General features: G+C 43.5%; 1 protein-coding gene across 1 annotated transcript in view; it reads right to left on the reverse strand.

The window, feature by feature from the left end:
- Positions 1–11,245, reverse strand: part of LOC124116545 (UDP-N-acetylglucosamine--dolichyl-phosphate N-acetylglucosaminephosphotransferase-like) — a 30,599-nt gene extending 19,354 nt beyond the window's left edge. The window contains exons 1-2 of the mRNA XM_046477907.2: positions 11,006–11,245; positions 8,785–8,905 (exon numbers count right to left, since the gene is read on the reverse strand). Of these exons, the coding sequence (XP_046333863.2) occupies positions 8,785–8,905; positions 11,006–11,169 (285 nt within the window). The 5' untranslated portion in view covers positions 11,170–11,245. The remainder of the gene's footprint in view (positions 1–8,784; positions 8,906–11,005) is intronic.
- Positions 11,246–12,875: the final 1,630 nt, after the last annotated feature.

Consider the following 12,875-nt stretch of genomic DNA (forward strand, 5'->3'; position numbering starts at 1 on the left):
ATTTAGCATTGCCATGGCAACACACCTTTCCATCATAATCAACCCTGGTCAACGGATCATTGTGCACTCGAGATTCAGGTCCTTATGTAGTAGGGCTGGGAGGGTAACCTGGGTACCCGGGTCAGGTGGGTACTGAGTAGGACCCGGGTACCCACAGGACTACGCGGACCCGTGGTTAGTCACGTGAGCTATTGTTTCATGACAAAAATTATCTAGAACTCTATGGTTACACTACAAGTCACAAATGTTAACATTTCTTTCTGACAATGCACCCATTCCTTCTGATTTTTCATATGGTTGAATAAAGATATAACTTATTCAACTTCAGTGGATGAATGACCAGATTGTTTAATATGTGTATCTAAATACGTTTTGCCAGGGTTATGCTAAAAATGTTCCGAATCGGACATTTTGAGACATCTCCTGAGACCTACAGTGGGTACCCGGGTAGGGTCGGGTAATAGAGGGGTGGGTACCCGGGTAGTAAATTTCGACTCGTCCCAGCCCTATTATGTAGTCTACAACCCGTGAGGTGCTAGAAGGTTAACGGATACGTTACAATCTCACAGTGAGTTTGACTTGTCCCAGCCCTATTATGTAGTCTACAATCCGTGAGGTGCTAGAAGGTTAACGGATACGTTACCATCTCACAGTGAGTTTGACTCGTCCCAGCCCTATTATGTAGTCTACAACCCGTAAGGTGCTAGAAGGTTAACGGATACGTTACCATCTCACAGTGAGTTTGACTCGTCCCAGCCCTATTATGTAGTCTACAACCCGTGAGGTGCTAGAAGGTTAACGGATATGTTACCATCTCACAGTGAGTTTGACTCGTCCCAGCCCTATTATGTAGTCTACAACCTGTGAGGTGCTAGAAGGTTTACAGGTACGTTACCATCTCACAGTGAGTTTGACTCGTCCCAGCCCTATTATGTAGTCTACAACCCGTGAGGTGCTAGAAGGTTAACGGATATGTTACCATCTCACAGTGAGTTTGACTCGTCCCAGCCCTTTTATGTAGTCTACAACCCGTGAGGTGCTAGAAGGTTAACGGATACGTTACCATCTCACAGTGAGTTTGACTCGTCCCAGCCCTATTATGTAGTCTACAACCCGTGAGGTGCTAGAAGGTTAACGGATATGTTACCATCTCACAGTGAGTTTGACTCGTCCCAGCCCTATTATGTAGTCTACAACCCGTGAGGTGCTAGAAGGTTAACGGATATGTTACCATCTCACAGTGAGTTTGACTCGTCCCAGCCCTATTATGTAGTCTACAACCCGTGAGGTGCTAGAAGGTTTACAGGTACGTTACCATCTCACAGTGAGTTTGACTCGTCCCAGCCCTATTATGTAGTCTACAACCCGTGAGGTGCTAGAAGGTTAACAGATACGTTACCATCTCACAGTGAGTTTGACTCGTCCCAGCCCTATTATGTAGTCTACAACCCGTGAGGTGCTAGAAGGTTAACGGATACGTTACCATCTCACAGTGAGTTTGACTCGTCCCAGCCCTATTATGTAGTCTACAACCTGTGAGGTGCTAGAAGGTTTACAGGTACGTTACCATCTCACAGTGAGTTTGACTCGTCCCAGCCCTATTATGTAGTCTACAACCCGTGAGGTGCTAGAAGGTTAACGGATACGTTACCATCTCACAGTGAGTTTGACTCGTCCCAGCCCTATTATGTAGTCTACAATCCGTGAGGTGCTAGAAGGTTAACGGATACGTTACCATCTCACAGTGAGTTTGACTCGTCCCAGCCCTATTATGTAGTCTACAACCCGTGAGGTGCTAGAAGGTTAACGGATATGTTACCATCTCACAGTGAGTTTGACTCGTCCCAGCCCTATTATGTAGTCTACAACCCGTGAGGTGCTAGAAGGTTAACGGATATGTTACCATCTCACAGTGAGTTTGACTCGTCCCAGCCCTATTATGTAGTCTACAACCTGTGAGGTGCTAGAAGGTTTACAGGTACGTTACCATCTCACAGTGAGTTTGACTCGTCCCAGCCCTATTATGTAGTCTACAACCCGTGAGGTGCTAGAAGGTTAACGGATATGTTACCATCTCACAGTGAGTTTGACTCGTCCCAGCCCTATTATGTAGTCTACAACCCGTGAGGTGCTAGAAGGTTAACGGATACGTTACCATCTCACAGTGAGTTTGACTCGTCCCAGCCCTATTATGTAGTCTACAACCCGTGAGGTGCTAGAAGGTTAACGGATACGTTACCATCTCACAGTGAGTTTGACTCGTCCCAGCCCTATTATGTAGTCTACAACCCGTGAGGTGCTAGAAGGTTAACGGATATGTTACCATCTCACAGTGAGTTTGACTCGTCCCAGCCCTATTATGTAGTCTACAACCCGTGAGGTGCTAGAAGGTTAACGGATATGTTACCATCTCACAGTGAGTTTGACTCGTCCCAGCCCTATTATGTAGTCTACAACCCGTGAGGTGCTAGAAGGTTTACAGGTACGTTACCATCTCACAGTGAGTTTGACTCGTCCCAGCCCTATTATGTAGTCTACAACCCGTGAGGTGCTAGAAGGTTAACGGATACGTTACCATCTCACAGTGAGTTTGACTCGTCCCAGCCCTATTATGTAGTCTACAACCCGTGAGGTGCTAGAAGGTTAACGGATATGTTACCATCTCACAGTGAGTTTGACTCGTCCCAGCCCTTTTATGTAGTCTACAACCCGTGAGGTGCTAGAAGGTTAACGGATACGTTACCATCTCACAGTGAGTTTGACTCGTCCCAGCCCTATTATGTAGTCTACAACCCGTGAGGTGCTAGAAGGTTAACGGATATGTTACCATCTCACAGTGAGTTTGACTCGTCCCAGCCCTATTATGTAGTCTACAACCCGTGAGGTGCTAGAAGGTTAACGGATATGTTACCATCTCACAGTGAGTTTGACTCGTCCCAGCCCTATTATGTAGTCTACAACCCGTGAGGTGCTAGAAGGTTTACAGGTACGTTACCATCTCACAGTGAGTTTGACTCGTCCCAGCCCTATTATGTAGTCTACAACCCGTGAGGTGCTAGAAGGTTAACAGATACGTTACCATCTCACAGTGAGTTTGACTCGTCCCAGCCCTATTATGTAGTCTACAACCCGTGAGGTGCTAGAAGGTTAACGGATACGTTACCATCTCACAGTGAGTTTGACTCGTCCCAGCCCTATTATGTAGTCTACAACCTGTGAGGTGCTAGAAGGTTTACAGGTACGTTACCATCTCACAGTGAGTTTGACTCGTCCCAGCCCTATTATGTAGTCTACAACCCGTGAGGTGCTAGAAGGTTAACGGATACGTTACCATCTCACAGTGAGTTTGACTCGTCCCAGCCCTATTATGTAGTCTACAATCCGTGAGGTGCTAGAAGGTTAACGGATACGTTACCATCTCACAGTGAGTTTGACTCGTCCCAGCCCTATTATGTAGTCTACAACCCGTGAGGTGCTAGAAGGTTAACGGATATGTTACCATCTCACAGTGAGTTTGACTCGTCCCAGCCCTATTATGTAGTCTACAACCCGTGAGGTGCTAGAAGGTTAACGGATATGTTACCATCTCACAGTGAGTTTGACTCGTCCCAGCCCTATTATGTAGTCTACAACCTGTGAGGTGCTAGAAGGTTTACAGGTACGTTACCATCTCACAGTGAGTTTGACTCGTCCCAGCCCTATTATGTAGTCTACAACCCGTGAGGTGCTAGAAGGTTAACGGATATGTTACCATCTCACAGTGAGTTTGACTCGTCCCAGCCCTATTATGTAGTCTACAACCCGTGAGGTGCTAGAAGGTTAACGGATACGTTACCATCTCACAGTGAGTTTGACTCGTCCCAGCCCTATTATGTAGTCTACAACCCGTGAGGTGCTAGAAGGTTAACGGATACGTTACCATCTCACAGTGAGTTTGACTCGTCCCAGCCCTATTATGTAGTCTACAACCCGTGAGGTGCTAGAAGGTTAACGGATATGTTACCATCTCACAGTGAGTTTGACTCGTCCCAGCCCTATTATGTAGTCTACAACCCGTGAGGTGCTAGAAGGTTAACGGATATGTTACCATCTCACAGTGAGTTTGACTCGTCCCAGCCCTATTATGTAGTCTACAACCCGTGAGGTGCTAGAAGGTTTACAGGTACGTTACCATCTCACAGTGAGTTTGACTCGTCCCAGCCCTATTATGTAGTCTACAACCCGTGAGGTGCTAGAAGGTTAACGGATACGTTACCATCTCACAGTGAGTTTGACTCGTCCCAGCCCTATTATGTAGTCTACAACCCGTGAGGTGCTAGAAGGTTAACGGATACGTTACCATCTCACAGTGAGTTTGACTCGTCCCAGCCCTATTATGTAGTCTACAACCCGTGAGGTGCTAGAAGGTTAACGGATACGTTACCATCTCACAGTGAGTTTGACTCGTCCCAGCCCTATTATGTAGTCTACAACCCGTGAGGTGCTAGAAGGTTAACGGATACGTTACCATCTCACAGTGAGTTTGACTCGTCCCAGCCCTATTATGTAGTCTACAACCTGTGAGGTGCTAGAAGGTTAACGGATACGTTACCATCTCACAGTGAGTTTGACTCGTCCCAGCCCTATTATGTAGTCTACAACCCGTGAGGTGCTAGAAGGTTAACGGATATGTTACCATCTCACAGTGAGTTTGACTCGTCCCAGCCCTATTATGTAGTCTACAACCCGTGAGGTGCTAGAAGGTTAACGGATATGTTACCATCTCACAGTGAGTTTGACTCGTCCCAGCCCTATTATGTAGTCTACAACCCGTGAGGTGCTAGAAGGTTTACAGGTACGTTACCATCTCACAGTGAGTTTGACTCGTCCCAGCCCTATTATGTAGTCTACAACCCGTGAGGTGCTAGAAGGTTAACGGATACGTTACCATCTCACAGTGAGTTTGACTCGTCCCAGCCCTATTATGTAGTCTACAACCCGTGAGGTGCTAGAAGGTTAACGGATACGTTACCATCTCACAGTGAGTTTGACTCGTCCCAGCCCTATTATGTAGTCTACAACCCGTGAGGTGCTAGAAGGTTAACGGATATGTTACCATCTCACAGTGAGTTTGACTCGTCCCAGCCCTATTATGTAGTCTACAACCCGTGAGGTGCTAGAAGGTTTACAGGTACGTTACCATCTCACAGTGAGTTTGACTCGTCCCAGCCCTATTATGTAGTCTACAACCCGTGAGGTGCTAGAAGGTTAACGGATACGTTACCATCTCACAGTGAGTTTGACTCGTCCCAGCCCTATTATGTAGTCTACAACCCGTGAGGTGCTAGAAGGTTAACGGATACGTTACCATCTCACAGTGAGTTTGACTCGTCCCAGCCCTATTATGTAGTCTACAACCTGTGAGGTGCTAGAAGGTTTACAGGTACGTTACCATCTCACAGTGAGTTTGACTCGTCCCAGCCCTATTATGTAGTCTACAACCCGTGAGGTGCTAGAAGGTTAACGGATACGTTACCATCTCACAGTGAGTTTGACTCGTCCCAGCCCTATTATGTAGTCTACAACCCGTGAGGTGCTAGAAGGTTAACGGATACGTTACCATCTCACAGTGAGTTTGACTCGTCCCAGCCCTATTATGTAGTCTACAACCCGTGAGGTGCTAGAAAGTTAACGGATATGTTACCATCTCACAGTGAGTTTGACTCGTCCCAGCCCTATTATGTAGTCTACAACCCGTGAGGTGCTAGAAGGTTAACAGATACGTTACCATCTCACAGTGAGTTTGACTCGTCCCAGCCCTATTATGTAGTCTACAACCCGTGAGGTGCTAGAAGGTTAACGGATATGTTACCATCTCACAGTGAGTTTGACTCATCCCAGCCCTATTATGTAGTCTACAACCCATGAGGTGCTAGAAGGTTAACAGATACGTTACCATCTCACAGTGAGTTTGACTCGTCCCAGCCCTATTATGTAGTCTACAACCCGTGAGGTGCTAGAAGGTTAACAGATACGTTACCATCTCACAGTGAGTTTGACTCGTCCCAGCCCTATTATGTAGTCTACAACCCGTGAGGTGCTAGAAGGTTAACAGATACGTTACCATCTCACAGTGAGTTTGACTCGTCCCAGCCCTATTATGTAGTCTACAACCTGTGAGGTGCTAGAAGGTTAACAGATACGTTACCATCTCACAGTGAGTTTGACTCGTCCCAGCCCTATTATGTAGTCTACAACCCGTGAGGTGCTAGAAGGTTAACAGATACGTTACCATCTCACAGTGAGTTTGACTCGTCCCAGCCCTATTATGTAGTCTACAACCCGTGAGGTGCTAGAAGGTTAACAGATACGTTACCATCTCACAGTGAGTTTGACTCGTCCCAGCCCTATTATGTAGTCTACAACCCGTGAGGTGCTAGAAGGTTAACGGATACGTTACCATCTCACAGTGAGTTTGACTCGTCCCAGCCCTATTATGTAGTCTACAACCCATGAGGTGCTAGAAGGTTAACGGATATGTTACCATCTCACAGTGAGTTTGACTCGTCCCAGCCATATTATGTAGTCTACAACCCGTGAGGTGCTAGAAGGTTTACAGGTACGTTACCATCTCACAGTGAGTTTGACACACAAAGCTATATATGTCAATGACTTGGACCAAGACCCGTAATAAGTCCATGGGAAATAAATAAACAAAAACGGCGGATGAACCATAACAAGAAATCAATCCAATACCGTTCGTGACATCTTCCTGAGGCAAGGGAGTTAACTGACTATAAAAGTCCAGTTTCCACCCTTGCCGAAATAGGCTGCAATTATGGAGTTACATTTTGGCTGGACTAACGAGTTTATGCATAGTCCAATCAAAATCACATAACGAATCAGACATCCGGTTTGTCAGTTTGTAAACAACATGGATTTCAACGTGCAGATTGCGGTCGACTGCAGGATTTGCATAGCATGTGTATCCCCAACTGGGCGTCAACAGACATTTTGCAAATTCTTTTATGCTTTTAACCAAGCTGCTCTCTTGATTTGATGCATTTCATGATGAAAGACCCTATTTATTACGAAATAGATCTTGATCAGCGAGCAGATCATCTTGACTGGGCGCCGCCATTTTGTTTGAAGCAAGCGATATATGAGAGATGGAATCTGATTGGTCAATAGGAGGAACATAGAAGGGACATAACTCGTAATAGCCACTGGTGGCTCTACAATCGTGCCTGGAAATTACAGCCTAGTTCGGCAAGGATGGAAACTGGACTTTTATAGACAGTTAACGCCCTTGCCTCGGGAAAATGCGTTTGTGACTGGATGAATATAACCGATCTGGCTAATGAACATCGCGATAAGAGAAGTGCTTTGTGACGTCATTGTAGCTCCTGACAACTTTTCCCTATGATACAGAAAGTATGATGCATTGTTCAGAGTGTCAATTACGATTTTTGATGGCTGTGCCTTTTCTTATTAAATCGATACTGTAAGTAGAACTAATCCTTACTATTTACTTATTAATCATGCAGTTCTATCGGTCAAAAGTCTGATAACTTAAACAAACCATCAGTCAAATTGAATTTTTATCGGCCTATGACGAAAGAACAGCGGCCATCTGAAACACTGCCTCATCCTACCACTACCGGGTATCCATTCACTGCTGGGTGAACAGAGGCATATTTCGAACAAATTTATTTTCCTAAGGAGACACCATATGTGCTTCCTGTGTTTCAGTGAGGGGCAGAACCGAAGCCCTAGAAACTCTCAGGAGTCAAGCTGCGGAACATGGTCACCCATCCACCTACTCTCGACAACATCCCTCATCTTCACCTGACTTGTGATGTGCACTGTTCACCCATGACCATGTACCACCAGGTTCATGACACAATGAGTGAGTGAGTGAGTTGAGTTTAACGCCGCTTTTAACAGTATTCTAGTTATATCACGGCGTGTCGGCTTAATGTGGGAGGAAAGCCTGAAATGATGCAGGTCTCAGACGTTTACCACTTCGGTGAAACACACGAACGCGGGTATGGTGCTGACAAACCTAGAAACATATTCGGGGTGAACAGGGATTCGAACCCACGATCGTAGATTTCTGGCATGCCCAAGGGATGCAACTCTGCACAGCGAATCGCGGCACCTTAGACGACTGGGCCACCCGTGCCCCCTTATGACACAGTAATTCACCTACACCTACACCCACATCCACTTTGTCCCCAGGCAGGCCTCAAAGTTTAAATTTTTACCAAGTAGCCATATGGCTACAGGCATTTTTTTCCAGGTAGCCAGTGGTAAAATCAAGAAGTCAAGCCAATATTGTAGGTAGCCAAAAGCATTTGAAATTATCTTTTATCAAATAACTATTATAAAATGTAAAAGTCATAGCATTAGTCTTGGAATGGTATATTAGTGGAAAATGTACTTAATTTTTCTTTATTTGTGACTCAAACAATGATGCAATTTATGTTACTAGATTATTTAGGTATATCCTGGCTTATCCAATGAGCATTGTCAGCTGAAATAAGACACTAATTACATTAATATTTATGTATTTCTGTTCATTGTCGACTTTAGCAGGACTTATACGCAAGTACAATTATTAGGAGACATGTGTGTGAAGCAATAGAATTAAGTCGCCTCTATTTTTCAAAGAAGTCATTTGGCTACAAATTGAAATGTAGGTTGAATTGGCGACCGTTTTAGTCGCAACTTTGAGGCTTGCCAGTAGGCCCACACAGACATGCCCTGTTCTCCGTAATGTATATTTTGGATGACAAGCATTACCTCATGATAGGGGAACTTGGCTGTGTCTGTGTCTGACAAGTGTTTGTAGAAGGGAACAGGGATGAAGAGAAACATGACAATCAGGAAGACAGCTCCACATATCACACCCAGTGCCTCTGGTCTGAAAAAGAAGTATACTTTCTTATACCGTAATAAGCGCCCACGGCGATATTTGCTAATATATTGGCTAGTGAACAATCCCAATTAGCACCCCTTCCGATTGATCAATGTACACAAGACTTATTGATGCACCCTTAATTATGGGCAATTAAATTCTGGAAAATACATTGGTCCTATATAAACATTTCAGGCTGTCAGCATAAACCACGAAATTTATCTTTAATAAGGGCCCCCTATTTCTAATTTTGAGAGAGCCCTGGGCGCTTTTCATGTCGAATACGATATGTTACGTATAACTGATTACAAGCACAATGTGAACAAAATATAATAGCCATGTGAATATCATTGTGCTACAATGACATTTTGGGCATGTAAATATGAGTTTCCACCACATTTCTTGCTGGGGACTTATCTTGCAAACCCTTAATCATCCCTACAAATTTTGAGTTATTTGCAGCTTTACTTAACATGCGTCCCGTGAAGATCCGGGGCAGAATAGCTCTTCAGCAACCCATGCTTGCCGTAAAAGGCCACTATGCTTGTCATAAGAGGCGACTAACAGGATCGGGTGGTCAGGCTCGCTGACTTGGTTGTTGCATGTCATGGATCCCATCGATGCTCATGATAACTATCACTGGATTGTCTGATCCAGATTCGTTTATTTACAGACCGCCATCATATCGCTGAGTGCGGTGTAAAACAACAAACAAACAAACTACTTAGCATGCTTAAAGGGACACTACGTCGATGGATCTGTGTTTTCAAATCATGCATGAAATAGTTTCTGAGTACGACGTCACATGCCCGATTCAATTCTCAAACCAAAACAATAGAGGTCCACACAGCATAGCCGACAACGCAAGTGCTGTGCAGAGTCAAATGGCATCAATCCTGTTTGTGTGTTTTTCTTACAAATGAGGGAACTGCTATAGAATATGTTTGCCTCTATTTTTATTCAAGGATCCGGGGGCTAAGAATAGAGTTGTGGGTAACCTATCCTAACCCTACCACAACTAACCTTTAGGATTGTAAATATGTATTGTATGTACATAATACATAAATATATATTATGTATTATTTATATGTAATTAACTTGAGATATATCTAGTTTTTATGATGCTATTGGGTGTCTAACAGATACTGTAACCACACTCCTTGAGTCCAGCCTAGTACGTCTATGACATCATTACATCATACACAGTCCATATCTTGTTTTTCATCTGTTTCATTTTGGACGAGTCTACACATTTAGACAAACATGACTTTAAAAAGTGAAAAACTATTCCCATTTGCATATTTATCCTCCAAATAGTGTAATCAAAGCCCTATCGAGAGCTAGCAATACTGTCACTCTGCTGTGTAAAGCTATATAATATATTGTCATGCACTGTCGCAGTTGTAGTACTATTTCGATAATTATGCAAAACTATGTCGAGCACACCTTAAGGTTTGCATTAAACCCACCCGTTGTTATTTCAGAATATGTGCTTTTGTTTACAAACAAGAGAAATGTCTAGTGATGTGAAAAGCCTACACCCACTGTGTAGTCACTGGAGCAGAAATTTCTCACGTGGAATAAGGCGAGCGGAGACGAGTAAGCTCAGGGATTATCAGCTATGGTTAACAAACAATGCTTTAGAACAGCCGACATCTTGTCCCTTTTATCTTCCTGTCATCATCATCATCATCATAACCATCATGGTGGGCTGTTCTTGAATAGGTGTCTTGGTAAAAACAAGCTGAACAAATGCTAAAAGGTGTTCAACAATTCAATCAAATTCTAAATATTTGTTCATAATAGTCATTATGCTAGCGCACAACATCTGTTAGATATACACATTTCCGGTTTTAGCATTTTCAGAATATAAAACGTCCTTGAAGCTAGTGCTATTTTCCCTATTTTCAATTCATTTTTCTAACATATCTTAATTCTTATACTAAATGTTAATCATGAAACTAAACTTGCCGACGAGGGCATACATAAAAATCAATTACAACGTTTACGCAGACATGTCCGAGAATTGATTGTATGAAAGCATTTACATTGAACGCCAGGTGATGCAACAGAAACCATGGTATCGTCAGCTGTGGGGCTACTCACACTTTCGCCTTGGAACTTTTGCTCATGTCCACACCGAAGAGATTCGCTTTGACAAACATGCTTCCAAATTTGGGAATTATGTTCAAACACAGCAGAAAGCCACACGCAGACATAGCCGCGTTGATGGCAAGTGTCATCCCTGTGTCGCTGAGAGCTAGATGCATGGTTGTAGTATATTGTTTCTGCCACGAACCAAATGCAGTCTGCTACGACGCCATGACAGATCACGCGAGACTCGAGACCTACGCGAGATTTCGATACGGACTTGTTTCGTGCTCTGCCACGGCGCGTGTATGCCCAATACTCGTTATTGTTCATATGTTGAACGGGTGTCAAAATATCTCTGGCAGGAGTTTTTATCAGCCAGAACCAATCAATCGCTCGAGTCCGATTTCAAAAGCCAGGACGAACATGGACACGCGCGTTGACCAAAGAATGCCCACTTCCGACACTTGCAGTTTCAGCGCATATGGAGATCATATGACTGACGATATGACCAGAGTTGCCCATGTTGTATTGAACCTCGCGTGACTTTATCATAAAGCTAATTAGTTTGATTGATCCAACCATGAACTCGGTATTTATGTTCTAATATGCGTTGAACTTTAGATTGTTGACACAGATCGAATTACTATAGATCTATAAATTGTAAAACAAAAAATTAAAACCGCGTCATTCAGCTGGGATAGTCAGAAGGGCCACACATAATAAATGGACAAAATGGCAACACAAGGCTAAGCTGTCTGTCTCACATCTGTGAGTGAGTGAGTTTGGTTTTACGCCGCTTTTAGCAATAGTCCAGCAATATCACGGCGGGGGACACCAGAAATGGGCTTCACACATTGTACCCATGTCGGGAATCGAACCCGGGTCTTCGGCGTGACGAGCGAACGCGTTAACCACTGGGCTACCCGACCGCCCGCCTCACATCTGTGAGAGCGGACGTGGAGAGAAGGTGCTTCACAATAACTAGTATTTTGAATTACAATGTTGATAAATATTATGAATTTCTAGATTTCCATACATGTACGTATTATTGAATACTCGTACCCGTATACTATTTACGATTTGAAACCATCAGAATACCTACTCAATAAATTTTAAACACGAAAATCTGAAAAATAACAGAACAATGACTGTGAACACATCTTTTGAGATGACTTAACGTCATCAGACTCTCCTGTCTATTTGTCTAACACGTCTGAGATACAATATACACACAAAAACGTATTTTAAAGTGTACATCCGTTTGCTAATATTACATTTTTGATCAACAAAATAGAAATAGTTATTGCGACTATTATTTCGAAATTATTAAAAACAAACAGAATTAACATTATTAATCTAATCTATTTAAATCTATCTTTCATCTGAAAGCTGAATACATTTTCACGGACCTCTTACGAATGGTATATATATATATATATCTAACATAAATAGTATACATCGGCAGATTCACTTCTGTGCCTCGTGTCGCATGCATCTATCCAACAACACATCCACGCATTCATCAATTAATAACTGTTGTGTACATAAGATATATATGTTGTTTGTTTGTTGTTAACGCCGCACTCAGCAATATTCCAGCTATATGACGGCGGTCTGTAAATAATCGGGTCTGGACCAGACAATCCAGTGATTGACATCATGAGCATCGATCACGCAATTGGGATCGCTGACATGCATCAACCAAATCAGCAAGCCTGATCACCCGATCCCGTTAGTCGCCTCTTACGACAAGCATAGTCGTCTTTTACGGCAAACATGGGTTGCTGAAGACCTATTCCATCCCGGATCTTCATGGGACGCATGTTAAGTAAAGCTGCAAATAACTCAAAATTTGTAGGGATGATTAAGGGTTTGCAAGATA

This window comes from Haliotis rufescens, unplaced genomic scaffold, assembly GCF_023055435.1.
Source record: "Haliotis rufescens isolate VD_foot unplaced genomic scaffold, xgHalRufe1.0.p SCAF_122, whole genome shotgun sequence".
NCBI classification, from domain to species: domain Eukaryota; kingdom Metazoa; phylum Mollusca; class Gastropoda; order Lepetellida; family Haliotidae; genus Haliotis; species Haliotis rufescens.